The 25,705-nt window shown below is 46.5% G+C and overlaps 1 protein-coding gene across 1 annotated transcript in view; it reads left to right on the forward strand.

The window, feature by feature from the left end:
- Positions 1–25,705, forward strand: part of arfgap2 (ADP-ribosylation factor GTPase activating protein 2) — a 58,456-nt gene that overhangs the window by 17,486 nt on the left and 15,265 nt on the right. The window contains exons 4-11 of the mRNA XM_043706325.1: positions 4,440–4,571; positions 5,059–5,139; positions 5,222–5,333; positions 7,300–7,356; positions 11,545–11,597; positions 20,968–21,086; positions 22,710–22,841; positions 24,199–24,324. Of these exons, the coding sequence (XP_043562260.1) occupies positions 4,440–4,571; positions 5,059–5,139; positions 5,222–5,333; positions 7,300–7,356; positions 11,545–11,597; positions 20,968–21,086; positions 22,710–22,841; positions 24,199–24,324 (812 nt within the window). The remainder of the gene's footprint in view (positions 1–4,439; positions 4,572–5,058; positions 5,140–5,221; positions 5,334–7,299; positions 7,357–11,544; positions 11,598–20,967; positions 21,087–22,709; positions 22,842–24,198; positions 24,325–25,705) is intronic.

A 25,705-nucleotide genomic window follows, 5' to 3' on the forward strand; every position in this document is an offset into this window, starting at 1 on the left:
TTTCCCCCTTTCCCCCTTTCCCCCTTCCCCTCCATACACCCTCCACAGCCTCAAGGAGGAGAACCCCGCCCCCACTCCAGTGCTCTTGCTTCCACCTTCAGCCGGTTCAGGAGTGACAGAATGAGTCCTAGAACTGCTTGTCCTCCAGCAGCATGTTGTTAAAGGATACACCCTCCACAGCCTCAAGGAGGAGAACCCCGCCCCCACTCCAGTGCTCTTGCTTCCACCTTCAGCCGGTTCAGGAGTGACAGAATGAGTCCTAGAACTGCTTGTCCTCCAGCAGCATGTTGTTAAAGGGCAAGTGCCCTAACCTTTACAGTGGCACAGAATGGAACAAACTCTGCACAGACAAACTTGTGATCAGAGGATGGCATCAGGAGGCCATCTGAACACAGGAGGCATATGCCCTGGAAGTGGAAAGGTAGTCAATTCTGGCTGCTCCAACTCCAGGCTTCAAAAAGCTGAAGGCTTCAGGAGCCAGGATGGAGCTTCCTCCAGATATTTACCAAGTTAAAAGACTTGCAGAAGTCCCCTCAACCTATCCATCAACGCTGAGCTCCTCCGGACATTAACATTGCACCTCCTCTCGAGGGTACAGTTGAGAAATGCTCCCAAGGAGAATGACTTTGTCCTCATTGATAGAGCTCAGGAAAGTAGCCACTTCATTGAAGAAGTTTGTCTGCTCAGGTCTCAGCTGAGAATCATTGAATCCGTACAGTCCAGATAGAGGCATTTGGCCCACTGAGTGGCATCAACCCTGTCACCCAGACCAAGGCCCCCTCGCTATCCCTGTAGACTCACGTTTAGCGTGGCCAGTCGACCTAACCTGGACATCTTTGCACTGTGGGAGGAAATCAAAGCACAAGAGAAGTGTCATCCAAGGCGGGATTGGAACCTGGCTCCTTGGCACACTGCTAAGCACTGTGCCATCATGCTGCCTGGTGTGTGTATGTTCATGAAATGAAGGACAGTACTCCCGAACCAAACCATGAGTTGGAGCAGATGTCCTGGGACATGCTTCTTGACCCTCAAGACCTCCAGCTGAAAAGATGGAGCCAACAAGATAGCAGTAGCCTGCCCCTCCGCCCACTGGAATTGGAGACCGGGTGACTGATGTAGTTGCTTCCCTGCTACTCCAGGAGTCATAGAGTCCTATACCTCGGAGACTGGCCATTTGGCCCAAACTGGTCCATGCCGACAAAAATGTCCGTCCATGCTAACCTAATTTCCCTGCACTTGGCTCATATCCTGATAAACCTTTCCTATCTGTGTATTTGTCCAAATGCCTTTTAAATGTTGTTAATGTATCCACCTGAACCAGGTGTCAGCTCATTCCATATGTGTACCACCCTCTGTGTAAAAACACTGCCCCTCAGGTTCCCTTCTGTTCTTTCCCCTCTAACCTTAAATTAATGTCCTCTAGTCCTCAATTCCCCAACCCTGGGGAAAAAGACTGAGTGCATTCACCCTATCCATGCCTCTTGTGATCTTCTAAACTTCTATAAGGTCCCCAAACGCTATAAAGAGAAAAGTCCTAGCTTGTCTGACCTCTCCCTATAACTCAGTCCCTTGAGTCCTGGCAGCGTCCTTGTGAATTTCTTCTGCACTCTTTCCAGTTTAACAACATCCTTCCTATTGCAAGGTGAGCAAAATCGAACACAGTGCTCCACGTGCGGCCTCACTAAGTGCAACATAACTGTTCAACTTCTATACTCACTGACCTGACTGATGAAGGTCAGTGTGCCAAAAGCTGCCTTCACTGCCCTGTCTACCTGTGTGTCCACTTTAAGGCAACAGTCTACCTGACCTCCAAGGTCCCTCTGTACCACTGCACTTTCCTGATGAAGGGCTCCTGCCCGAAACGTCAATTCTCCTGCTCCTCCGATGGTGCCTGACCTGCTGTGCTTTTCCAGCACCACACTCTCGACTCTACACTCCTTAAGGCCCTGCCATTCACCGTGAAACTCTTTTCCCCCTCCACTTCCATGGATACTGCAGAGGAACCCTTGCCAGTGCCGCCTTGTATTCCTGTCCACTCCTGGGGCTGCTCCAGCTGCCGAGCCGACAGCACCAGTAATGGCATGGAGCCCCACCAACCCAATTCTAACCAGACTCTGTCTTGGCGACCCAGCATGGCCTGTTTTAAAAAAAGAATTGTGGAGATCCTCCGGGGGGGGGGGTTGAGGGGGACCCTATCCACGAGCACCATGTCTCCCACCACCTTGTCTAATTTGATGCTCACAAACGATTTCCCCCGTCCTCCTCCATTTTGCCACCTCCAACCCAACCACCTCCCCACATTGAGGGTGGGATGGTGGTCCAAAGTCACTGGTCAGACATAAGCTGCCTTCATCCCAAGTCCAGGGTCGACAGCAGGAGGATCCTCTGCAGGGACTCCTGTATCTTCAACTGAAATGTTGGGTCAGCTGGGCCAGAATCCTGCTCTGTTCCTGGCACTGGGTGACCCTGTGTGTCAGGGAAAAGATCCCCCCCCCTCCACCCCCCAGTCAGGCCAGAGCTGCCCAGCACAAAGGCCTGGGTGGTAGCGAAGAGGCCTGCTCCTTCGACACCACTATGCACTGTACCCTCAGGCTGGTTACCCCCATCACAGTCCCTGGTTGGGTCAGGTTGCTGCCCCTTCCACACCACTCGCCAGGGTCCCCTCAGGCTGGCTCTCCCCACCACAATTCCTGATCAGGTCAGGCTGAACCCCGGATCTCCAAGGTGTGACCTCGGTGGTCACACCCACCTCAGTCTGTGAGGGGCCAAGCCCAGCCTTGGGGGACTCCAGGGGTGGGGCAGAGATGAGATTCCCTGCCCAAGGGAGCAGGGAGAAAGGTATTTGGGATGAGCCACTTCCTCTTCATCGGGGGAGTTAGTTATACTTATTGCCATCTCTCCCAATCCTGTGGAGTGGTGCCTTTTCTTGGAGGGTCGAGGAGTAAGGGCGCTCTCCCATCACTCCAACCTCCTGCTCCTCACCCTCTCTTCCATTCCCGTGCCCCACTGGAATCATGTGAAGTGTTAGGAAACCAGGGTGACTATGGACCACGTGCCTTCTCAACAGGCTCCAGACTGGATTCCAGCCGCCATGGTCTCGTCTGGCTCAATCTCACCTACCCAGTCTGGTGACTATCTTCTTGGACATTTTAGACACATGACAATGGTGGGGGCTCTGACTACCTCTGCTGTGGTTGCTATACATGCTTTGATCACCACCCTATGCTGCTTGTTCACAGAGAGAGAAAGGCAGAGAGTCCGCTGGAGGCACAGAGGCCGTAGAAAGTGCAGATGCCACACACCCCCCCCCAGTAATGGTGTGGCTGGGTCTCATTGCTGATGTAGACGGTGTCTCCTTTCCTCTGAAGGACCACCCCCTTTTCCAAACAGTGTTAAACCCTTTTGACAGCACTGCTTCCCAATCTCCAGGCCTTAGTTTCTCAGGCAGCACTCTCTTCCAGTGCCTTGGCCCTCGGGTCCTTGGTTAATCCCCAATCAAGGCAGCTGGCCGGTGGGATCTTCATGCAACTTCCCAATCCTATATGGATAGTACCTTAAGGTGGAGGTGTACCAAAAGCACGACAAGAGGCCCCAGCTCTACGACTCAGTTGATAGCATTAGCAATAGGTGAGGTTCCAATTAGCAGACCAGCAGCAGAGTAAAGCTCCTGGTACTCTTTTAAACCGAAAGTAAAGCTCCCTTGACACTGTCTATGTCAAACACTCCCAGGAAAGGTACAGCACACGGACAGATACAGAGTAAAACTTGCCCTACTCTCCAAACGTGAAAGTAAAAATTCTTTTGCCCTTTTAAGTTACTCCTTTGACACCTTTTCCATAAAATACTACTGGGATAGCATGTGGTTAGATACAGAGTGAGGTTGCCTCCGCTCTTTTATGCTAAAATTAAATGTAAAGTAAATCACCTACACTTTTAACAGTTTACTCTCTTAAACTGTAAGTAAAGTTGCTTCAACATCAAACAGTCCCAGAACAGGGACGGTGTGGGGTTAGATACTGAATAAAACTCTCTCTACGTTGTCCCCATCAAACAGTCCCAAGACAGGGAGCGCACAGAGTTGGATACAGGGTAAAGCTACCTCTACACTGTCTCTATTAAACAATCCCAAGATGGAGACAGCATGCTGTTAGATAACAGAGTAAAGCTCTCTCTACACTACCCCATCAAACAATCCAAGGACAGGGACAACACAGACTTAGATGCAGAACAAAGCTCTCTCTCTAGACTGTCCTCATCAAACTCACCCAGGTCAGGGATAGTAGGGAGTCAGATACAGAATAAAACTTTGTGGATTTGCACCATTGGGCTTAGCTGTAAAATGACAATAGCGTGGAGCAGGTATGATCTGGGAGAGTTGAAACAGCATGATACTGCTTGTGTGTTCCTATGGATAGTGAGAGATTATACTTTTCCCTCAGGCCGCCTTTTTCCGACAGCATGGCTGCATGACGAAGGACACAACTGCCAAGTACAACAGCCGAGCTGCCCAGCTGTACCGTGAGAGGCTGAGGACTGCAGCCGTGGCTGCAGTGGGCCAACACGGCACCCAGGTAGGTCATTCGGCGTGTTCCCTGGCAGCTGTGGACTGGTAGGGTGGGATGTGCACGTTTGAGGGAAGTGTGGCATGGTTCACAGTTCATGGTGGGCCTACTTTTTGGAGGCTGAGTCACTGGGCAACCGTTGTCTTGCTTGTTGGGGTGGCGTTGCCTGTAATAACCAGACCATTGGTCGGGGGATGATGTGTTTACTGTATAGTGGAGGATCATGTTTTGGTGGGAGGGTTGGGGGGGGTATGCAGTGGGGAGGGTTTGGTGTAGGGGAGGGGGTAGTATAGTACTGTGCCCTGCTGTTTTGTCCTCCCGTCTGCTATTCCCTGTCACTCTGCCCTCTGTGTGCCCCCGAGACTTGCTGTGTTTTCACATTGTGCCCTGCTGTTCCCTCTATGTCCTTTCCCGCTGTGCCTTCCTCCCTGTATCCTCCTGCTTGAATCAGAGTGTTTCATGCTGTTTGACTTTGACCCTTAAACTCTCCCACCAGTTGTGGTTAGATGGATGCAACACCTCACCGTGCCTGCCACTGGGGCAATGCGAGAATGATTTCTTCGTCGAGCACACCCACGTAAGTGCCCTCCTGACTGCACCTTTCCGATTCTCTCACGGGGCAACAGTTTCTCACCGTTTGCTTTGTATTCTTCCATCAGGGTTCTGCCGAACAGGAGAGCAGCCAAGAATCGGGGAGTTGCAGACTGGAGCATTTGTCAGAGGAAGTAGAAGCAGTGAAGACGCACAGCGGGAATGGCACTGAGCACTCTGGTAGGTAGAAAAGTACAATCAGAGTATTCAGTCCTTTGGATCGATGGTGGTGCTCAGAAGCACTAATTCATTAATCTCGACATCTTTGCCTTTTCCTGGTAGCCTTTAGTTCATTTTCAGTCAATGATCAAATTCCCTTTTGAATGCCTCAATTGATGTAGAATCAGTTTGGGTGGAGCTGAGAAACAGCAAGGCACAGATATTGGTAAGAGTGCTTTACAGACCATCAAACCATCATGGTAATATAGGCCACACTATAAACCGGGAAGTAAGAGGAGCATGCCATTGTGGAGGAAAACTTCCTGAAACGCCTAACAGATGGTTTCCTAAAGCAATGTGCTGAGGAGCCAGCCAGAGAACAGGCCATTTTAAAATTATTCTGTGTAGTGAGAAATCTAATTAATTATCATGTCATTTTTTTAAAAAAACATTTTGGAGGAGGAGTGACGCCAAATATGATGATGGAATTTTCCATTTAAGTTTTTTTAAAACTATGAAGTTCAATCTCAGACGAGGGTCTTAAATCTAAAGTTAGAAAATTATGAAGATTTAAGGAGCAAGTTGGCTGTAGTGGATTGAGAAAAGTATATTAGAAAGACAATGGTTAACAACATGTACACGTTCCTTGAGGGTATAAAAAACCATTAGGAAACTTGAGTCAACCTTGTCTTACAAAGAAAGTTGAAGACTGTGTTTAATTAGTGCGATGAAAGTTGAAGATTTCATGAGGTTAGGAGGTTTATCAAGTTGCCAGAATTAGTAAACCTGAGAATCCAGCAAAGGAGTACAAGAGAGTGATGAAGATGGGGAGAATATCAATGTAAGTGGCAAGAAACATAAAAATGCACTGCAAGTTGTAGACCTTGTGAAAAGGAAAAAATGAGCGAAGGCAGAAGTGGGTCCGTTATAAGCAGACATGGGGGTTATTAGACAATGCAGAGCCTGCTGGATGGTCAGTGCTGAGGGAGCGCGGCGCCTGCCGGATGGTCAGTGCCGAGGGAGCGCGGCGCCTGCTGGATGGTCAGTGCCGAGGGAGCGCGGCGACTGTCGGATGGCCAGTGCCGAGGGAGCGCGGCGCCTGTCGGATGGCCAGTGCCGAGGGAGCGCGGGCGGCGCCTGTCGGATGGCCAGTGCCGAGGGAGCGCGGCGCCTGTCGGATGGTCAGTGCCGAGGGAGCGCGGCGCCTGTCGGATGGTCAGTGCCGAGGAGGTGCTGCACTGTCGGAGGGTGCATTACTGGACATGCAGCCTTTCAGTTGAGATTCAAAATCAGCAGCTCTGCTCTGCAGCGGCGCCTGTCGGGTGGCCAGTGCCGAGGAGGTGCTGCACTGTCGGATGGCCAGTGCCGAGGGAGCGCGGCGCCTTTCGGATGGTCAGTGCCGAGGAGGTGCTGCACTGTCGGAGGGTGCATTACTGGACATGCAGCCTTTCAGTTGAGATTCAAAATCAGCAGCTCTGCTCTGCAAAACAGTGGCACAAGATTTGTAAGTGAAATGGCAGGATGGTTTTCTGGGATTTGTTCTATAGAAAAGTCTCCCCTCAATCATTATCACAAATACAGATTATTGTGCTTCTTGGCACGCCTGTTTGGGAGTTTACTGTGTGCAGTTTGGCAACCGTGATGACTACATTTGCTTCCATTTAAATGGAATTTGTAGACTGTGGAGCCTTTTGGAACCCTGTGCGTTGAAAGGCAGCAGATAAATGTAACTTTGTTCTTTGTCTGAGTAATAGCATTAGCTATTGAGTTGTGAAAAGGCACCCAGAACCCCCCCTCCCCCATTAAAATTCAGATCTGCTGGTCTGGTGGCCCTCTGGTCTTTATCCAGGTTCGGGGCTTTCAGAGTGTGGCAAAGAGTTACAAGCCTGGGAGAGCAGAGAGCCTGTCGTGAAGGAGGATTTGGGTCCAGTGGATGTGTGTATATTTTGAATAAACCTTGACCACTGACCTGTGTCCTCTCTTGCAGATTTGGAGCAAGGACCTAGTGTTGAATCCCTCTGTGCTTCACCAAAGACCATATTAGGTAAGAGTGATTGTGTAACCTGGAAGGCACATTGGATGGGACAGGGATGCTAGTGCCCTGTCGACTGGGACTGAGTCAGGGTGTGCTTGAATAGCCTGTGGAACAGGCCTCTCAAATTTGGCACAAGTTCCAAGAGTGCTAACAAAATCTAGTCTCAAGGAATGATAGCACCCTCCAAGCCATGAGGGAACCACCGAGGATTAGGACAGGAAGCACATTGACTGTAGAAGAGTGCAGATTCTGAGAGAATACAAAGTTATTAGAGGATGGAGGCCGGTACAATTGCAATATTTAAGAGGCATTTGGATGGGTATATGAATAGGAAGGGTTTGGAGGGATATGGGCCGGGTGCTGGCAGGTGGGACTAGATTGGGTTAGGATATCTGGTCGACATGGACGGGTTGGATCGAAGGGTCTGTTTCCATGCTGTACATCTCTATGACTCTATGAAAACCCCACATAATTGGGATGACACTAACTTTACCAAGCTGTAAACCAAAGTAGAAAATCATTTCACAGATCCATCAGTGAATCAGAAAGGGAGATTGTGATGGGAATAGGGACATGGAGCAGGACAAGCAGGATAGTCACAGAAGTAACAATGGGGATATAATAGAAACATGATTATTACCATGGTGATAGAGTAGGGAGGTGGGCAAATAGGTCAGTATGTTTGAAATTAAGAAAGGCTGCACTGAATAAACTGAGCAGTCTCCAACAGATAAAAGCCTTGGTCTGAATGAATTGCTTCCACAGATTTTAATATACTTTGGGTGGAGAGTGCAGAGGCATGCCTGTGTGTATTGATTCATTCGTCAGGTGAAGGTGTAGTGCCTGAGGACTAACAAATGGCCTTTATTAATCGCTTTATTAAAGAAGGTAACTTTTGAGAAGATTTGTAGCTCGGATTGAGGTTCTGGATGTAGGTTTGCTCACTGAGCTGGGAGGTTCATTTCCAGACGTTTCATCACCCTGCTAGGTAACATCTTTTGTGGGCTTCAGGCGAAGCAGTGTACATGATTCCTACTTTCTGTTTGTGTTTGTGTTTCTTTGGGTTGGTGGTGATATTTCCTGTGATGGAGTCACTTCCTGTTTCTTTTCTCAGGGGGTGGTAGATGGAGTCTAATTCAATGTGTTTGTTGATAGAGTTAATGGGCGGCACGGTGGCACAGTGGTTAGCACTGCTGCCTCACAGCACCAGAGATCCGGGTTCAATTCCCGCCTCAGGCGACTGACTGTGTGGAGTTTGCACATTCTCCCCGTGTCTGCGTGGGTTTCCTCCGGGTGCTCCGGTTTCCTCCCACAGTCCAAAGATGTGCAGGTCAGGTGAATTGGCCATGCTAAATTGCCCGTAGTGTTAGGTGAAGAGGTAAATGTAGGGGAATGGGTCTGGGTGGGTTGCGCTTCAGCGGGTCGGTGTGGACTTGTTGGGCCGAAGGGCCTGTTTCCACACTGTAATCTAATCTAATCTAATCTAAAAAAAAAGTTCCGGCTGGCTTACCATGCTTCTAGGAATTCTCGTGTGTGTCTCTGTTTGGCTCGTCCTAAGATGGATGTGTTGTCCCAGTCGAACTGGTGTCCTTCCTTATCTGTATATAAGGATACTAGTGAGAGAGGGTCGTGCCTTTTTGTAGCTAGTTGGTATCCATGTATCCTGGTTGCCATCAATGAGGTAAAAGAATGGAATCCTTACTAGAAGGTACAGTTGCTATAGACTTAGCAGACCGAACCATAACATCTCGGGCAAGAGGCAAAGGAGTGCCACAAGGATCGGTGTTGGGTCCTCTACTTTTTGTCATTTACATAAATGATTTGGATGTGAGCATAAGAGGTACAGTTAGTAAGTTTGCAAATGACACCGAAATTGGAGGTGTTGTGGACAGTGAAGAGGGTTACCTCAGATTACAACAGGATCTGGACCAGATGGGCCAATGGGCAGAGAAGTGGCAGATGGAGTTTAATTCGGATAAATGCGAGGCGCTGCATTTTGGGAAAGCAAATTTTAGCAGGACTTATACACTTAATGGTAAGGTCCTCGGGAGTGTTGCTGAACAAAGAGACCTTGGAGTGCAGGTTCATAGTTCCTTGAAAGTGGAGTTGCAGGTAGATAGGATAGTGAAGAAGGCGTTTGGTATGCTTTCTTTTATTGGTCAGAGTATTGAGTACATGAGTTGGGAGGTCATGTTGCGGCTGTACAGGACATTGGTTAGGCTACTGTTGTAATATTGTGTGCAATTCTGGTCTCCTTCCTTTCGGAAAGATGTTGTGAAACTTGAAAGGGTTCAGAAAAGATTTACAAGGATGTTGCCAGGGTTGGAGGATCTGAGCTATAGGGGGAGGCTGAACAGGCTGGGGCTGTTTTCCCTGGAGCGTCGGAGGCTGAGGGATGACCTTAGAGGTTTACAAAATCATCAGAGGCATGGATAGGATAAATGGACAAAGTCTTTTCCCTGGGGTCGTGGAGTCCAGAACTAGAGGGCATAGGTTTAGGGTGAGAGGGGAAAGATATAGAAGAGATCTAAGGGGTAACCTTTTCACTCAGAGGGTGGTACGGGTATGGAATGAGCTGCCAGAGGAAGTGGTGGAGGCTGGTACAATTGCAACATTTAAGAGGCATCTGGATGGGTATATGAATAGGAAGGGTTTGGAGGGATATGGGCCGGGTGCTGGCAGGTGGGACTAGATTGGGTTGCGATATCTGGTCGGCATGGACGGGTTGGACCAAAGCGTCTGTTTCCATGCTGTACATCTCTATGACTCTGTGTGGAGGCTAGAATGGAGCAGAAATACTGACATATTCTGGTGGCTTTTTCTCTGCCGCCTATGTTTATAAACTGATACTAGTATGGAGAGCTTTGTTGATCAATGAGGCATATGTGGAGATAGTGACGTGCTGGTTTTGTCAAAGTTAATCTTCACTGCCAGCCATTGACGTCATAAAACCATGTACAATTGAAACATAAGATCAACCAGACAGAGTGATGCTCGTCATTTTCCATGCTGAGAAAGATGCTGGGTGCTTGGTTTTGCGAACATTTATCGATTTTTCTGTGGCAATTCGTCAGGCCATTTTAGGAGATAGATAAACTGAACCACATTGGCTATTCTGTTGGGAGCTGCATGGAGGCCAGACTGGGTAAGGACAGCAGATTCCCTTCCCTCAAAGGTATTTATAGAAACCTATCTGGTTCACAAGAGTTGATGATTATCTCATGGTTTCCATTACTGAGGCTAACATTTTATTTCTGGTTTATTAAATCATCGAATTTAAATCCCCCCGTTACCACAAACCTGCCCCCAGACCACTGTCTGGGCCTCTGACCGAAATAGCATGACCCTCTGTTCTAACCGTCACTGTTTTGGCACCCATCTTTCCAAAAAGAATGTTATGGATACACTGAAAAGGCAGAGCTGGGACGTTATCATTGTCAGGAAAGTCTGAGCAGGCTCACACTTTGGAAATGCAGAGCCGAAGGATTGAACTGATCTTCAAGGTTGTCAGCGAATTCAATAGGGAACACCTGGAGAAGGTGACTAAGCTGACTGAAACCAGTACTTTGTAAAGGAAACATAGTCACAAATAAATCCAGGAAAGAGCTCAGAAATATCTTTATCCAAAGTATGGACTCTGCTTGAGAGTGGATATATATATATTTCCTTTGATGTATTGATGGAAAGGTTAGTCATAGAGTTATAGAAATGTACAGCACAGAAACAGACCCTTCGATCGACCATGTCCATGCTGACCAGATATTCTAAATTGATCTAGTCCCATTTGCCAGCACTTATCCCATATCTCTCTAAACCCTTCCTATTCATATACCCAGCCAGATGCCTTTTAAACGTTGTAATTGTACCAGTCAGGCCAGGAAGGAGAAAGCTGAGTTGATAGAGTGCGGTGATGTAAATGGGCAAGGGTTGGTATTAAGGGGAAGCTGTGTACAGCTTCATCACACCCTCAGTGAAGTGGCCTGTGTCACACTCTGACTGTCTTGACTTTCACCCACAAATACATTCTCTTATCTGGTTCACTTTCCGCCTTGGCAGGGACAACAGGGCGAGAGCTGGAGGGGCCTTTGAAGGTGTTGGCTGAAAAGAGGCAGGGTGCATGACCTGGTGGTGGGGTCAGGGGGAGAGTTGACACCCATTGACCTCTAACCGATTTCTTGATTTGTGCGTCTTTTCCAGAGACGAAGCCCAGTTTAATCGGCAAGAAGAAACCAAGCTCCGGCAGGAAGAGGGTAAGTGGATGTAGGTGACAGTCTGATAACTGTGTGTTGCCCGGTTCAGCCTGATTCTGCAATTCGTGCACTGTGTCTGCTGACACCTACCTATGCTCCCCACCATCCCCAACCACAGTATTCAGATCTCTGTACAACATACCGCAGAATGAGTTCATAAGGAGTGACCAAAAGACTGGGTTACGAAGAAAGGTAGTCACTTTGAGGGATAGACTGAGAAAGAGAGACAGACAGATGAAAATAGAATCACACAGCATAGGACCACATATGTCAAGATTAGAGTGGTGCTGGAAAAGCGCAGCAGGTCAGGCAGCATCCGAGGAACAGGAAAATCGACGTTCCGGCAAAATGCCCTTCCGCTTTTGCCTAAAACATTGATTCTCCTGCTCCTCGGATGCTGCCTGACATTTGTGCTTTTCCAGCACCACTCTAATCTTGACTCTGATCTCTAGCATCTGCAGTCCTCACTTTCGCCACAGGACCACATATGTCTATTGTGTCTGTACTAACTTTTTGAAAGTGCTTTCTGGTTAATCCCATTTCCCTGTTTTTTTGTTCCTAACCTGGAAAACCCCTCCTTTTCAGATATTTTCCAGTTTTCTTTTGAAACTTGCCACTGGGTACTCAATGTTTTGGGCATAAGCCCTCCTGAAGAAGGGCTTATGCCGGAAACATCGATTCTCCTGCTCCTTGGATGCTGCCTGACCTGCTGCGCTTTTCCAGCAACACATGTTTCAGCTCTGATCTCCAGCATCTGCAGTCCTCACTTCCTCCTACTGGATACTCAATGAGTGGCAAGACATTGGGATGGTCAGAGGGATTTTGAGGTGCTTGACCATTGATCCCTGAAGGTGGCAGTACAGGTAAATCGGGTAGTTAAGAAGGTATAAGAAACGCTTGGCATTATCAGTCGAGGTATAGATTATAAAGGCGAGGAGGTTAAGTTGGAGCAGTATGGAACTGTGGTTAGGCCACAGTTGAAATACCGCATGCAGTTTTGGTCACCATACTGTGGGAAGGATGTGTTTGCACTGGACGAGGTGCAGAGAAGGTTCACCAGGGTGTTGTCTGGGATGGAGCATTTCAGCTAGAAAGTGAATGGTCCCAGGAATTAAAAGCTTAAATGAGGAAAGTTTGAGGACTCTGGGTCTGTAATCGATGGAGTTGAGAAGGATGAGGGGCAATCTCATTGAAACGTACAGAATACTGAATGGCCTGAACAGAGTAGATGTTGGGAAGATGTTTCCATTGATGGGAGAGACGAGAAATCGAGGGCACAGCCTTAGAGTAAAGAGAAGACCTTTTCTATTGGAGATAAGGAGAAACGTATAAAATTATGAAAGGGATAGACAAGATAGAGGCAGGCAAGTTGTTTCTGCTGGTGGGTGAGACTAGGACAAGGGGACAAGACCTCAGGATTAGGGGGGGAGTAAATTTAGGACAGAGATGAGGAGGACCTGCTTTTCCAGAGCATAGTGAATCTATGGAATTCTTTGCCCAACGAAGCAGGAGAGGCAGCTTCATTAAATATATTCAAGACACAGTTGGATGGGTTTGTTGCATGGTTGGGGAATTAAGGGTTATGGGGATACTGCAGGTAGGAGGAGCTGAGATGGTGGATAGATCAGCCATGATCTTAATGAATGGTGGAGCAGGCCCGATGGGCCGAATGGCCTACTTCTGCTTCTATTACTGTGAAACTTCAGCCAGAGAGTGGTGAGTCTATGGAATTCATTTTCGAGGCCAGGCCATGGAGTATATTTAAGACTGAGACAGGTAGATTCTTGAGTATCAAGGGGATCTGGGGTTACGGGGAAAAGCGGGAGAATGGGGTTGAGAAACTTATCAACCATGATTGAACGGTGGAGCAGACTCAATGGGCTGAATAGCCCAGGCCAAGCCCCCTTCAGACAGATCAAGAAGATAGCCTAGACCCTCACTCCTATCTTATTGAAAGATGCTACAGGTGCTATGTTTCGGACGTAATTCGATTGGTCACATTACTTGACATTAAGTGAAATGCCCTTTATTCTTGCATCCAGTTAAAAACAGAAAAATTGGTATAACGTTTAACTCTATTGGCAAACTTAACAGAATAGTAGACGACGTAACAACTAAACAGCAACTGTTCCAATATAATAACATCCCATAAACACACCCTTGGCAAAGGCAAATTCAGTAAAACAGATTGTCTGACGTGCCGTACTTCTCCAGTCCAGGAGGAAAGAACACTGAGAGAAAATTCTCTCAGAGAGGGAGAACTCCAGCTTTTTGCTGTAGCTGAGAGAGATGTATAAGCTTCCACAGCTAGCTTCAAAACTCCCAACAGCTACTGAAAGTTAAACTAAAACCCTGGTTCTGTGGGAGCCTGACTGCACCTGTTCATGTTGCTTCTATTGTTACAACTTTTAAAACAAATCCCTAGGGTGCCTCAAGCTATTTACCTCCATGGCTTTGAGGAGACAACTTGGTACCCCTGTCTGAAAAAAACTCTTCAAAAATAAACCAGGGCAAAATACACCTCTCAAAGGATTGTCACAAGAGGCTGGATAAGCTTTGGTTGTTTTCTTTGGAGCAGAGAAGGCTGAGGAGGACCAGACTGAGCTGTCCAAGATGGTGAGGGGCACGAATGGGAGTAAGCCCCCTTTTTCACTTGTAAGGAGGTTTCGATGAGACTTGAGGAAAATGTCTTCACCCAGAGAGTGGTGGTGGTCTGGCAAGCTCTGCCTGGGAGTGTAGTAGAAGAGGGAAACCTCACAATTTTAAAATATACATGGATGAGTATGTGAGCACTTGAAATATCATAACATTCAAGGCTATGGATCCCATATTGGAACGTGGGGCTCGTACTATTTCATGTATGTCTGGCAGTACAGCCTTGATCAGTTGAAGCATCTCTTCTGTGATGTATGATTCTATGAATCTGTGTTTGTAACCCCTACTTGACAAAGAACAGTCCAGCACAGGAACAGGTCCTTTGGCCCACCAAGCCATGCAACCACACATGATGCCTTTTGCTTCTGTGAATTCATGTATCTGTTAAGATGCATATTAAAGGTGCTGTTGTGTTTGCCTCTCACATCTCCTCTAACTTCTCCCCTTTTACCTTAAATCTGTATCCCCTAGTAATTGACATTTCTACCCTAATAAGAAGATTCCAACCTATCCATACCCCTCATAATTTTGTGAACCTCTATCAAGTGTCTCTTCAGCCTCTGACATTCAAGTGAAAACAATTGCAGTCTCTTCTCATAGCTAATACCCTGCCAAACTAGGCAACATCTTATTAAACATTTTCTGTACCATCTCCAAAGCCACCACATCCTCCCGGTAATGTGGCAATGGAATTGTGTGCAGAGTTCCTGACTAAAAGTTCTGAGCAGCTGCAATGTGACTTGAAATTGTTATACTCTATGTCCCGACCAATGAAGGCAAGCATGATGATGCCTTCTTGACCACATTATTGACTTGCATTGCCACTTTCGGGGAGCCGTGGACCTGTACACAAACATCCCTCTGTATGTTAGTGCTTCTAAGGGTTGTTTCGTTTACTGTGTTGGATCTTCGTATTTGTCTGGATTAAACTCCACCTGCCATTTCTCCAGCCAAGTCTCCAGCCTATCTGTATCCTGCTGTATCCTCTGGCAATCTTACATTCCACAAACATCCTCAATCTTTGCGTTGTCTCCAAACTTACTAATCTTACATTCTCCTCTGAATCATTTATATATATCACAAACCAGAGGAATCTCAGCCAGCACCGATCCCTGTGGATTGCCATTGCTCACAGATCTCCCGTTAGGAAAAAAGACACCTACCACTACTTTCTGTCTTCTATCTCTAATCCAGTTCTGTATGCAAGTTACCAGCTCACTGCAGATTCCACGTCACTTCACCTTGCCATGAGGGACCCATGTTAACGTCAATGTAGACAACATCCGCTGCCCTGCCTTCATCAATCAACTCTGTTACTACTTTAAAAAATTTCAGTCAGGTTTTTAAGGCAAGACTTCCCCTGCACAAAGCCATGCTGTCCATCTCTAATAATTCCATATTCTCCCCAATGTGAGTAAATCCTATTCCTAATAATCTTCTCCAATAATTTCCCTACCTCTGATGCAAGGCTCAGAGGCCTGTAATTTCATGGATTATCCTGTTGCCTTTCTTAAACAAAGGAACAACTTTGGCTTTCTGGAACCTCTCCTGTGACTAAACAGGAGCAATGAGCTCTGTCAAGGCCCCAGCAATTTCCTCCTTTGCCTCCCTCAGTATTGTGGGTTACATCACATCAATCCTAGGGACTTGTCTTCGTATTTTTCAAAACACCCAACACCACCTATTTTATATTGACATGCCTGAGAATATAAACATATCCTTATTTACACTCACTATCCACCATGCCCTTCTCTTTCATGAATGTCGATGCAAAGTATTAAGAAGAAAAAGTAATACAGCACAGGAACAGGCCCTTCGGCCCTCCAAGCCTATGCTGATCATCATGCCCTCACTAAACTAAGCAACAAACCTTCTGTATTCGGTCTGTATCCCTCTATTCCCTCCCTATTCATGTAACCATCCAGGTGCCTCTTAAACGTTGCCAGGTGCCTGCTTCCACCACCTCCTCTGGCAGTGTGTTCCCGGCTCCTACCACACTCTGCATGAGAAAACTTTGCTCATACATCTCGCTTAAACTTTCCCCCTCTCACCTTGAACCTGTGTCCCTGTGAAACTTCAACCCTGGGAAAAAGCCTCTGACTATCCACCCTATCCATGCGCCTCATAATTTTGTAGACCTCTGTCAGGTCTCCTCTCAGCTACCGTCTTTCCAGTGAAAACAATCCTAGTCTTTTTAACCTTTCCTCAGAGCCAAAGCCCTGGAGGCATTGTGGTGAACTTTCTCTGCACTCTCTCCAAAGCTTCCACTTCCGTCTGGTAGTGTGGTGACCAAAACTGCACACAGTACTCCAAATGCAGCCTAACAAGGGTTTTGTATAGCTGCAACATGATTTGCCAATGTTTGTACTCTCATGCCCTAGCTGATGCCATATGCCCTCTTAATCACCTTGGCCATCTGTGTTGCCACTTTTAGGGAACTGTAGACCTTCACACCCAGATTTGTCTGTTAATGTTCTGCCATTTTCAGTATAATTCACACCTAAATTTGATCCTCCAAAAGGCATCACCTCACATTTGTCTGGATTAAACTCCATCTGCCATTTCTGTGCCTAAATCGCCAATCTATCTATATCCTGTTGTAAAACTTACACGATCGTCGGCACTATCAAGATCTCCACCAATCTTTGTGTCATCTGCAAACTTACTAATCAGACCACCCACATTTTCCTCGAGGTCATTCATATGTATTACAAACAACAGAGGAGCTAAGACTGAACCTGTGTAACCCCAGTAATTACCGGTCTCCATTCTGAAAAACACCCTCTATCTTCTATTTGTTAAGGACCTCATCCACATCCTCCAGCTCCCTGCATAAATTTCTTTGAGTGGGCTTATCCTTTCCCTTATGTATAAAAAGCATTTGGATTTTTCCTTAATCCTGTTGGCCAAAGTCATTTCCGGCTCCTTTTAGTCCTTGTTTAAATTCTATCCTGCCTTCTTTATATTTCTTGAGGGCTCTGTCTTCGGTTTCAGATTCCTGAGTGCTGCCATCTTTATCCTTCACTTTCACAGGAACATGCTAGTCCTGAACCCCAGGCCTTAAACGATTCCCACAGGCCAGTTGTGGATTTACCCTCAGACAGACAACCCCAATCTACGTACCCCAGTTCCTGCTTAATATTCCCTTAGCCTTCCCTCAATTTAGTGCTGCCACACAATGACAACGCCTATCCTTATCCGAAAGTAACCTAAAACGTACAGATGCTCCCCCACATTTGATTACCTGGCCGAGCTCATACCCCAATATCAAGTCTAGCACGGCCCCTTCTCTAGTCTGGATTATTTCAAAGAACCATTCTGGATGCACCTAACAAACTGTCTTCCCATCCAAATCCCTCGCATTAAGGGAGTCCTAGTCAATACAAGGGCAATTAAAATCACCAACCACAACAACCCTGTTTTCACATTTTTCTATAATCTGTCGACATATCTGTTGCTCTATCACCTGCTGGCTGTTGGGAGGCCTGTAGTCCAACACTATCAAAGTGGTTGCACTATTCTTATTCCTGTGCTGTGGCCTACGGCTTCACTGGATGATGCCTCCAAGGTGTCCTGCCTCCGTATAGCTGTGATATTTTGTATCAGTAACGCAAGTCCCCGACCTCATTTACGTCCCTCTCGATCACACCTGAAGCATTAAATCCTGGAATTTGAAGCTGCCAATCATGTCCTCCTTGCAACCAGTAAGAGGTGCAATGCCACAGTTAGATGTATTAATCCAAGCTCTAGGTTCATCTGCTTTATCTTATAAACAAATGCACTTGAGACCGCTAATCCTGCCGTGTCCAGTAGTCCCTCCCTATCTGTTCTTCCTTTTAGCCTTACTGGCTTTTGTTTCTAACTCCTCGGTCATTTCTTTTGCTGACCTGCTGTGTTCATTCCCAACCCTATAGTATGGCAACCAAAACTGCACACAATACTCCAGATGCGGCCGCACCAGAGTCTTATACAACTGCAACATGACCTCAGGGCTCCGGAACTCAATTCCTCGACCAATAAAAGCCAATACGCCATATGCCTTCTTCACCGCACTATTTACCTGGGTGGCAACTTTCAGAGATCTGTGTACATGGACACCGAGATCCCTCTGCTCATCCATACTACCAAGTATCTGACCATTAGCCCAGTACCTCGTCTTTTTGTAATCAATTTCATTTCTTCCTAACAAGGCAACCCCTGTCCATCTGCCTGCCCTTTTGATAGGACATGTATCCTTGAATATTTAGTTACCAGACCAGATCCCCTTGCAGCTAGGTCTCTCTGATCTCAACAACATCATACCTGCCAATTTTCAATCTACGCTGCATGCTCATTTACCTTGTTTCATATACTGTGTGCATTTAAATACAACAGCGTTTCTCTTACCCCCCCCCCCCCCCGCCCCCAAAATCCACGGAGCAAGTATGTCAAACCTGTTAAACAAGCAAAAGAGCTGAGGCTACTTCAGCACTACCTCCTGGATCCCTCTGTCTGCCTTGTTCATGGGCACACTCTCCTTTGCTGACTATTGACCAAATTTAAGATGTTAGAATATAGAACACAGGAACCATGTCTGTGCTGGCCATAAACTAATCCCAACTGCCTGCACGTGGTCCTTATCCCTCTATTCTTTGCTTGTTCATGCGTCTGTCTGAATGCCTCTTAAACTTTGCTATCATATCTGCTTCTGTCATCTCCCATGGCAGTGTGTTCCAAGCACCTACCACCCTCTGGGTAAGAAATTGTCTCGCACATCTCCTTTAAACTTTCCTCCTCTCACCTTAAACTTACACCCCCGAGTATTTGCCATTTCCACTTTGAGAAAGAGCCTCCAACTATTCTCCTATCCATGCCTTTCATAATTTTGTATACTTCTGCTTGCACCCCAAGCTTACACTGTATATCCACGCTCCTCTTTCGTTCAGCCATTTACAGAATACTTTCCTCTTGCGTTTGACCTCCCAAATATATGACAACAATCCAGATGACTGCTGTTTCTCCACCTAATGTTTCAGCCAGTCTATATTCTGCATCCTTTGATATCCTTCCTCACTATTCACACCTCCACCAATTTTCATGTCATCTCCAAATTTACTAATCAGACCATCGGCATTTTCAACCAAATATTAATACTACAAACAACAGAGATCTCAGCATTGATACTTGTGGAACACCTCTGGTCACAGACCTCTGATCAGAAAAACACCCCTTCAAAACTACCTTCTATCTTTTCTGAGCAAGTCAATTGTTTTATCCAACTTGTCAACAATCGGCACAGTTGCTCAGTGGTGAGCACTGCTGCCTCACAGTGCCAGGGACCCGGGTTTGATTCCAGCCTCTGGCAACTGTCTGTGTGGGTGTCCTCTGGGTGCCCCGGTTTCCTCCCACAGTTTGAAGGTGTGCAGGTTAGGTGAATTGGCCAAGCTAAGTTGCCCATGGTGTAGATTATTAGTTAGGGGTAAATATAGGGTAGGAGGATGGGTCTGGCTGGGTTACTCTTCGGAAGGTTGGTGTGGACTTGTTGGGCCGAAGGGCCTGTTTCCACACTGGAGAGATTCTAAGTCTAACTCGCCATGAATGGCATGTGACTTAATCTTCTGGACCTTGTCAAATATATTAATAGAGACCACTTAGACAACATCCACTGCCCTGCCCTCATCAATCATCTTCATTATTTAGAGTCATACAGTATGGAGACAGACCATTTGATCACCGACCAGACGGCGCAATCTGACCTGGTTCCATTTGGTCCATATCCTTTTAAAGATACACCAAATTAGTAAGACAAGACCTCCTCCGCACAAAGCCATGGTGACGGTCCCCAAAAAGCCCATTCTTCTCTCAATGCTAGTAAATCCTGTCCCTAAAAGCTTCTCCAGTATATTCCCTACTACTGATGTTCAGGTGATGGAGAGAGACTGGATCAGTTAGGATCATATTAGAAGAATGAGGAGGGCATTTCAAAGAAACCTCTGGTATTCTAACAAGACTAGGCAGGGTAAATGCCGGAAGGATATTCCCGAAGACTGGACTCCCCAGTCTAAGGACATGGGGTAAGCCGTTTAGGATTGAGATGAAGAGAAATTTCTTCACCCAGAGAGTGGTGGGTGTGTGAAATTCTCTACCACAGAACGTAGATGAGTCAAAAGCATTGAATGTTTTCAGGAAGAAGTCAGACATAATCCTTAGGGCTAAAGGGAGTAAAGAGGAGAAAGGATACTGAGTTGGATGATCCGCCATGGTCATTTTGAATGGTAGAGCAGACTCAAAGGGTCTATACGTCCTATTTTCTCAGTTTCTAAACCTGACCAATCAAAGTCAACCGGTCGGTTAAATCTGGTTTAGATTTAACTAAAGCTTGACAGTTAACTGTCAGTTACCATCTAACTGATACATTCTCTATTGCAAGACCTCTACCAATTTGTCATTCAATTAGCAATTTTGTCCTGTACAGTACAAATTTTGGCTAAGCTTTACTTTGGTAATTCTTGCGAATTGTTCTGATGAGTGTAAGATGGAAAGCTTCGACCGAATGTGTCTCTTTCTCAGCAATTCTGTTTGCATGTATTCTGTTCCCTAATATCCGAGTTGTTCGTATACACTGAAACGCCGCAGTGGTCCTAGCATAGACGTTGGGGAACAGAGTGGCCCCCCTGCCCTCTGATGAGTTGCGCAGGTCATCACGTTTTGAGCCCATGTTCTGTTCTTGTTCCAGCTGGGTGCCCAGAAGGTCAGCAGTCAGACCTTCAGTGAGATCGAGCGACAGGCTCAGGTGGCGGAGAAAGTTATGGAACAGCAGGCTGCTGAGGCCAGGAAGCAAGCTGAAGTGTCAATGTGAGTATTCCCCAGAGGGGTCCAGACGACAGAGGCACTTATCACAGGTCCTAAAACTGAGCATCGCTGGGATATGAGGATTGGATTTGGGAAGAACCATCACGGACTACAAGGCTGAACTGGAGTGATGTTCTCTTTTTGATGCACTCTCAGATTCCTCCTACCTGACCCAATTTCCTTCACCTCTCCCCACTGAGATAAAAACACAAAGAGCTAGTGATGTACAGCAGGTCTGACAGCATCTTTGGAGAGACAAGCAGCGTGAGAAGATTTGTAGCTCGGGTGCTCGTTGCTGTGGTTCTGTTCACCGAGCTGGAAGTTTTTGTTGCAAACGTTTCGTCCCCTGTCTAGGTGACATAGGGCAAGCCAAACAACAGCCAGGGAATTCCTAGAAGCATGGCACTCATCCACAAACGCCATCAACAAACACATCGACCCACAGGAGGCTCCCAAGCACTGAGGATGTCGCCTAGACAGGGGACGAAACGTTTGCAACAAAAACTTCCAGCCCGGCGAACAGAACCGCAGCAGACAAGCAGCATTAACACAATCAGACAACCTTAAATTACTGTCCTCTGTTCCCAACTCTGCGGCTGCTGCAAACCAAACGCTTTGACATTGTGATTCCATCTCCCGTTGATGTCTGTTGCAATGAGAACAGCTCAAGCTTCTCCATTCCTTCAGAGAATAGCTGCAGCATAGAAACAACCTGTTGTTTCTGCACTAATCCTCGATTGCGGCGATTCATGTAGTGCTACTCCTGAGTGTTTTCCCATACCTCTGCCAATGTTTCCTTTTCAACTAATGAGCCAATTCCATCTCAAAGGCCTCGAGTGAACCAGTCTCCCCCACACTGTCCGACAGTATGTTCCAGATTCTAGCCACTCACATGAACCTACCTCTACCACACACTTCGTACATTCCTGACCCTAACCGCTCAAGAGAAACATGCCTCCACCACACTCTTAGATAGTCCATTCCAGACCTCAGCTACTTGAGGGAACCAATTCTCAAGTCGTCTACAAATGTGCTGATCTGACGTTTTCATCCAAATCATTTGCATATATTGCAAACAACAGAGGTCCGAGCACTGATCCTTGCGGAACACAACTTCCAGTCATAAAAATACCCTGCCACAGGTACCCTCTGTCTTCTATAACCAAGCCAATTTTGCATCTAACTTGCCAACTCACCATGGATCCCATGTAACTCAACCAATGGCAACAGTTTCTGTCTACTCTGTCGAGACCCCTTGTAATTTTAGATCTCTCTCAAATCTTAACTCAACCTTCCCTTCTCTGAGGAAAACTGTCTTAATTTCTCCTTCCTCTATATCTATCTGAAGCTCCCCTTCTCTCCATTACCATTGTAATTAATGTTTTGAGCAGTCTCTCGAAAGGCCTTGACAGCTTCCCTAATGTGTGGTGTGTAGAATCGTACGCGATACCCAGAGACCTCTCCAGTTCTCTTCGTTCCGGTAATGTTTCAGGCTGAGTGCTGTGTAGCCGTGCTCATTTTTGACATCGAGCCACACTGCGGGAAGCTGCTGCCTGACTGTCTGTTGCTGTCCTCCGTTTGTCATCTTTTCTCGCTCCTGAATGTCTTCCTCTCATTCTTTCTCAGTGTCACGTCCATGCGCCTCGCCTACCAAGAGCTGCAGATTGATCGAAAAATGGAAGAGAAGAGGCTGCAGAACCTGGAGGGGCAGAAACGACAGCAGGCGGAGCGACTTGGAATGGGCCTGGGCGGAAGGGGGTATGTGAATAAGCTTGGGAAAACTTTACTAGGAAAGGGTGAGGGGGGAAATGGGCCTTCATTAGAGAGTTTGGGAATATGAGTCATTTTGTTGTCTGGGAGACTAGAACAGTAGTATCGTTGAAAAGAGATGTACTGTTATTATCTTGCATCCATCAGAACAGATGCAATATCGTCTGAATTTCATAGGAGCAGCAATTTATACTGCTTGAGAAAAAGGTTGCTGATAGGTGGACTCTAATTGGTCAAGGCATTTCCCCAGAAGTTTACTGGTAAACTGTTGTTCCTTAAACCTCTGTTGAATTTAAAAGGTGCATTGCCTTGGTATGTTTCTTCAGTTAGCAGGTGACAGGGCTCTGTTTGGGATTAAATCTAGCGTACGTACATCAATCACATAAGAAATTCCTCTGGTCTTGTGTGAGTAGTTCTCCTATAACACCATAGTTGTGTTCCTGCATAACCTCATTTAATACAAAATTGTTTAATGTAAATAATGGGGCCGATGGTAAAAGTGGGGTCAGGGCAGAGCAGCTAAAAAAAATCATTCACGATCACTCAAATCATCCAGACGCCTAACGCAAAGTATAGGACAGCTGAAGTGCAGGCTGAGATCATACGTATTAACAAAACAAAAGTAAATTTAACACAGTACAGTTAAAAAATGTAAGAAAGCTGCTCTGTGTACGGCGCCCCTCGCAGGGAGCTGCTCTGTGTACGGCGCCCCTCGCAGGGAGCTGCTCTGTTGGCAGCTGACATCGGCGCATGTGCAGTACAGCACAAAAGCTGCACTGACACTGCACATGTGCAGAACGGTGCAGGGAATTCAATGTGGACATCGTGCATGCGCCGAACAAGATAGTATCGTCGGCGTGTGCACAGATCGACATGAAGTCTGGCATCACCGTCACATGTGCGAGCAACGGCAAGAATGTTGTTGCATGCACAGAACAGTGTGGAGATTTTGATGCACAAAGTGTGCCGGCAGATCCCCACTGGAATGGCGCTATCGTCAACGAAGGTAAGCATCCTCCAAAATACTGTTCCCTAATTCTTCAGCAGCGTTATAGCCAAATTGTGCTGCTGAAACATGAATTATCCCAGAACTACCTGTATTGGTAGTCTTCATAATTCTTAGCACATTCAGGGTTTTTCAGTAAGTTCTGTTCAATTACCGAGACATATTTAATGTTCGTCTGTTAGGTTCCATATTTGTGACCATAGTCTGGTTGAGTTCTGTCAGCACTCTGCAGTGGAGAAATGCCTCAGGGGCAGGTTGTCTAGACTTGATATATGTATACATGAAATGATCTGATTTGAATTATTTCGGTGATCAGTGTCTGTTTCCTTCACTTGCCAGCCCAGTATCGCACTCTGTCCTGACTGAGATGCAAACTATTGAACAGGAGAGCCCCGTTTCAGCCAAATCGTCGCGCTCAAAGCTGGACGTGTTGGAGGAAGCTGCGTTTGCCTCTGGACCACCAATGTAGGCCCTGAATAATAATGTTTCAATTTGCTGCAGAGTGTAAATACAGTTACAGTATTGACTGATACAGAAAATACTGTCAGCACAGCACCCACGAAGATCATTGTCCTTCCATCTGCACAGCACCCTGTCATAATACTGTTTCCGACATATGCCATCAGCACAGCACAGAGCAATCTGTATTGTTCCATTATATACCATTGGCACAGCACCAGGTCATCTTTACTATTAAGTGAACAGTAGAGTTCAAAAGAAAAGAAGGTATTCTGACCCTCAAAAACACGTGTTAGGTCTGCACTGATGCGTGTTCCATTTTCTGCCCTAGCTTTAAAAATGTTTGTTTTGTATTTCATGTAATGTGGGTGCCGCTCGCTGGGCCGGCACTTAACTACCCATCCCAATTGCCCGAAGAACCAAGCTGCTTGCTAAACTATCTCAGAGGACATTGTTGAGAGTCTGGAGCCAAGTGTCAGCCAGATTGGGGAAGGACAGCAGATCGCAAACGATCATTAGTGAACCAGATCGATTTTTACAATGATTGATGGTAGTTACATGGTCACCTTTACTGAGAGACCGGTCTTGTATTCCAGATTCATTCATCAAATTCAAGTTCAAGTACCAGCTATCGTGATTGGTTTGGGGCCCATGTCCCATTAGTATAGCCTGTGGAGGTTTTGTAGATAGTGCAGCAAATGTTTCCTGGAGTAGTATCAAGATCGAAGGATTTCTGTTAACATGAGAAGACAGGAGAGCTGAAGGTTAAGGTGAGGTAGGAATTGTTAAAAATGGTGAATGGCTTCAGAGAGTGAGGAAAGAAGAAACTGGTTTCCATGCAGAAGAGTTGTGAACACGTGGTCATGGATTCCGATCAAACCAGAAGGGCCAGATTTGCACAGTGAATGGTTTTTCTCTGGGGACGTGGGCAGTGCTGGCTGGGCCAGCATTTATTGGCCATCCCTAGTTCTTAAGCAGGTGATGGGGAGCTGCTGCAGGATGTGGTTTCAGCGCTTTCAGAGGATATAACAGATTCACTGAGATGTTGGGAGGATCCAGTTATGAGGATAAATGAGCTGATTTCTTTTAAAAGAGGAACAGGTAAAGCAGGAGACCAACTAATTCATTAGAGCCAACTGGAAATGGTTGTACAAAGAAAAAAGATTGCTGTTTCATGCGTCTCTGGTATGTGGTTAAGGTCAATTCTACTCTGAGTGTTAATGTCGTAAATAAATCGGTAAACTAAGTTTAAAAAATGTAAAAGGCAACATAAGTAAGTGAATACGATAATTATTTCAAACAGGCTGGGGTCACTTCTACTGAAGATTAGAAGTATGAGGAGGGATTTAATTGAAACTTATAAAATCCTGAATGGTCTTGACAAGAT

The sequence above is a fragment of the Chiloscyllium plagiosum genome, chromosome 16, assembly GCF_004010195.1.
Source record: "Chiloscyllium plagiosum isolate BGI_BamShark_2017 chromosome 16, ASM401019v2, whole genome shotgun sequence".
Taxonomy (NCBI): Eukaryota; Metazoa; Chordata; class Chondrichthyes; order Orectolobiformes; family Hemiscylliidae; genus Chiloscyllium; species Chiloscyllium plagiosum.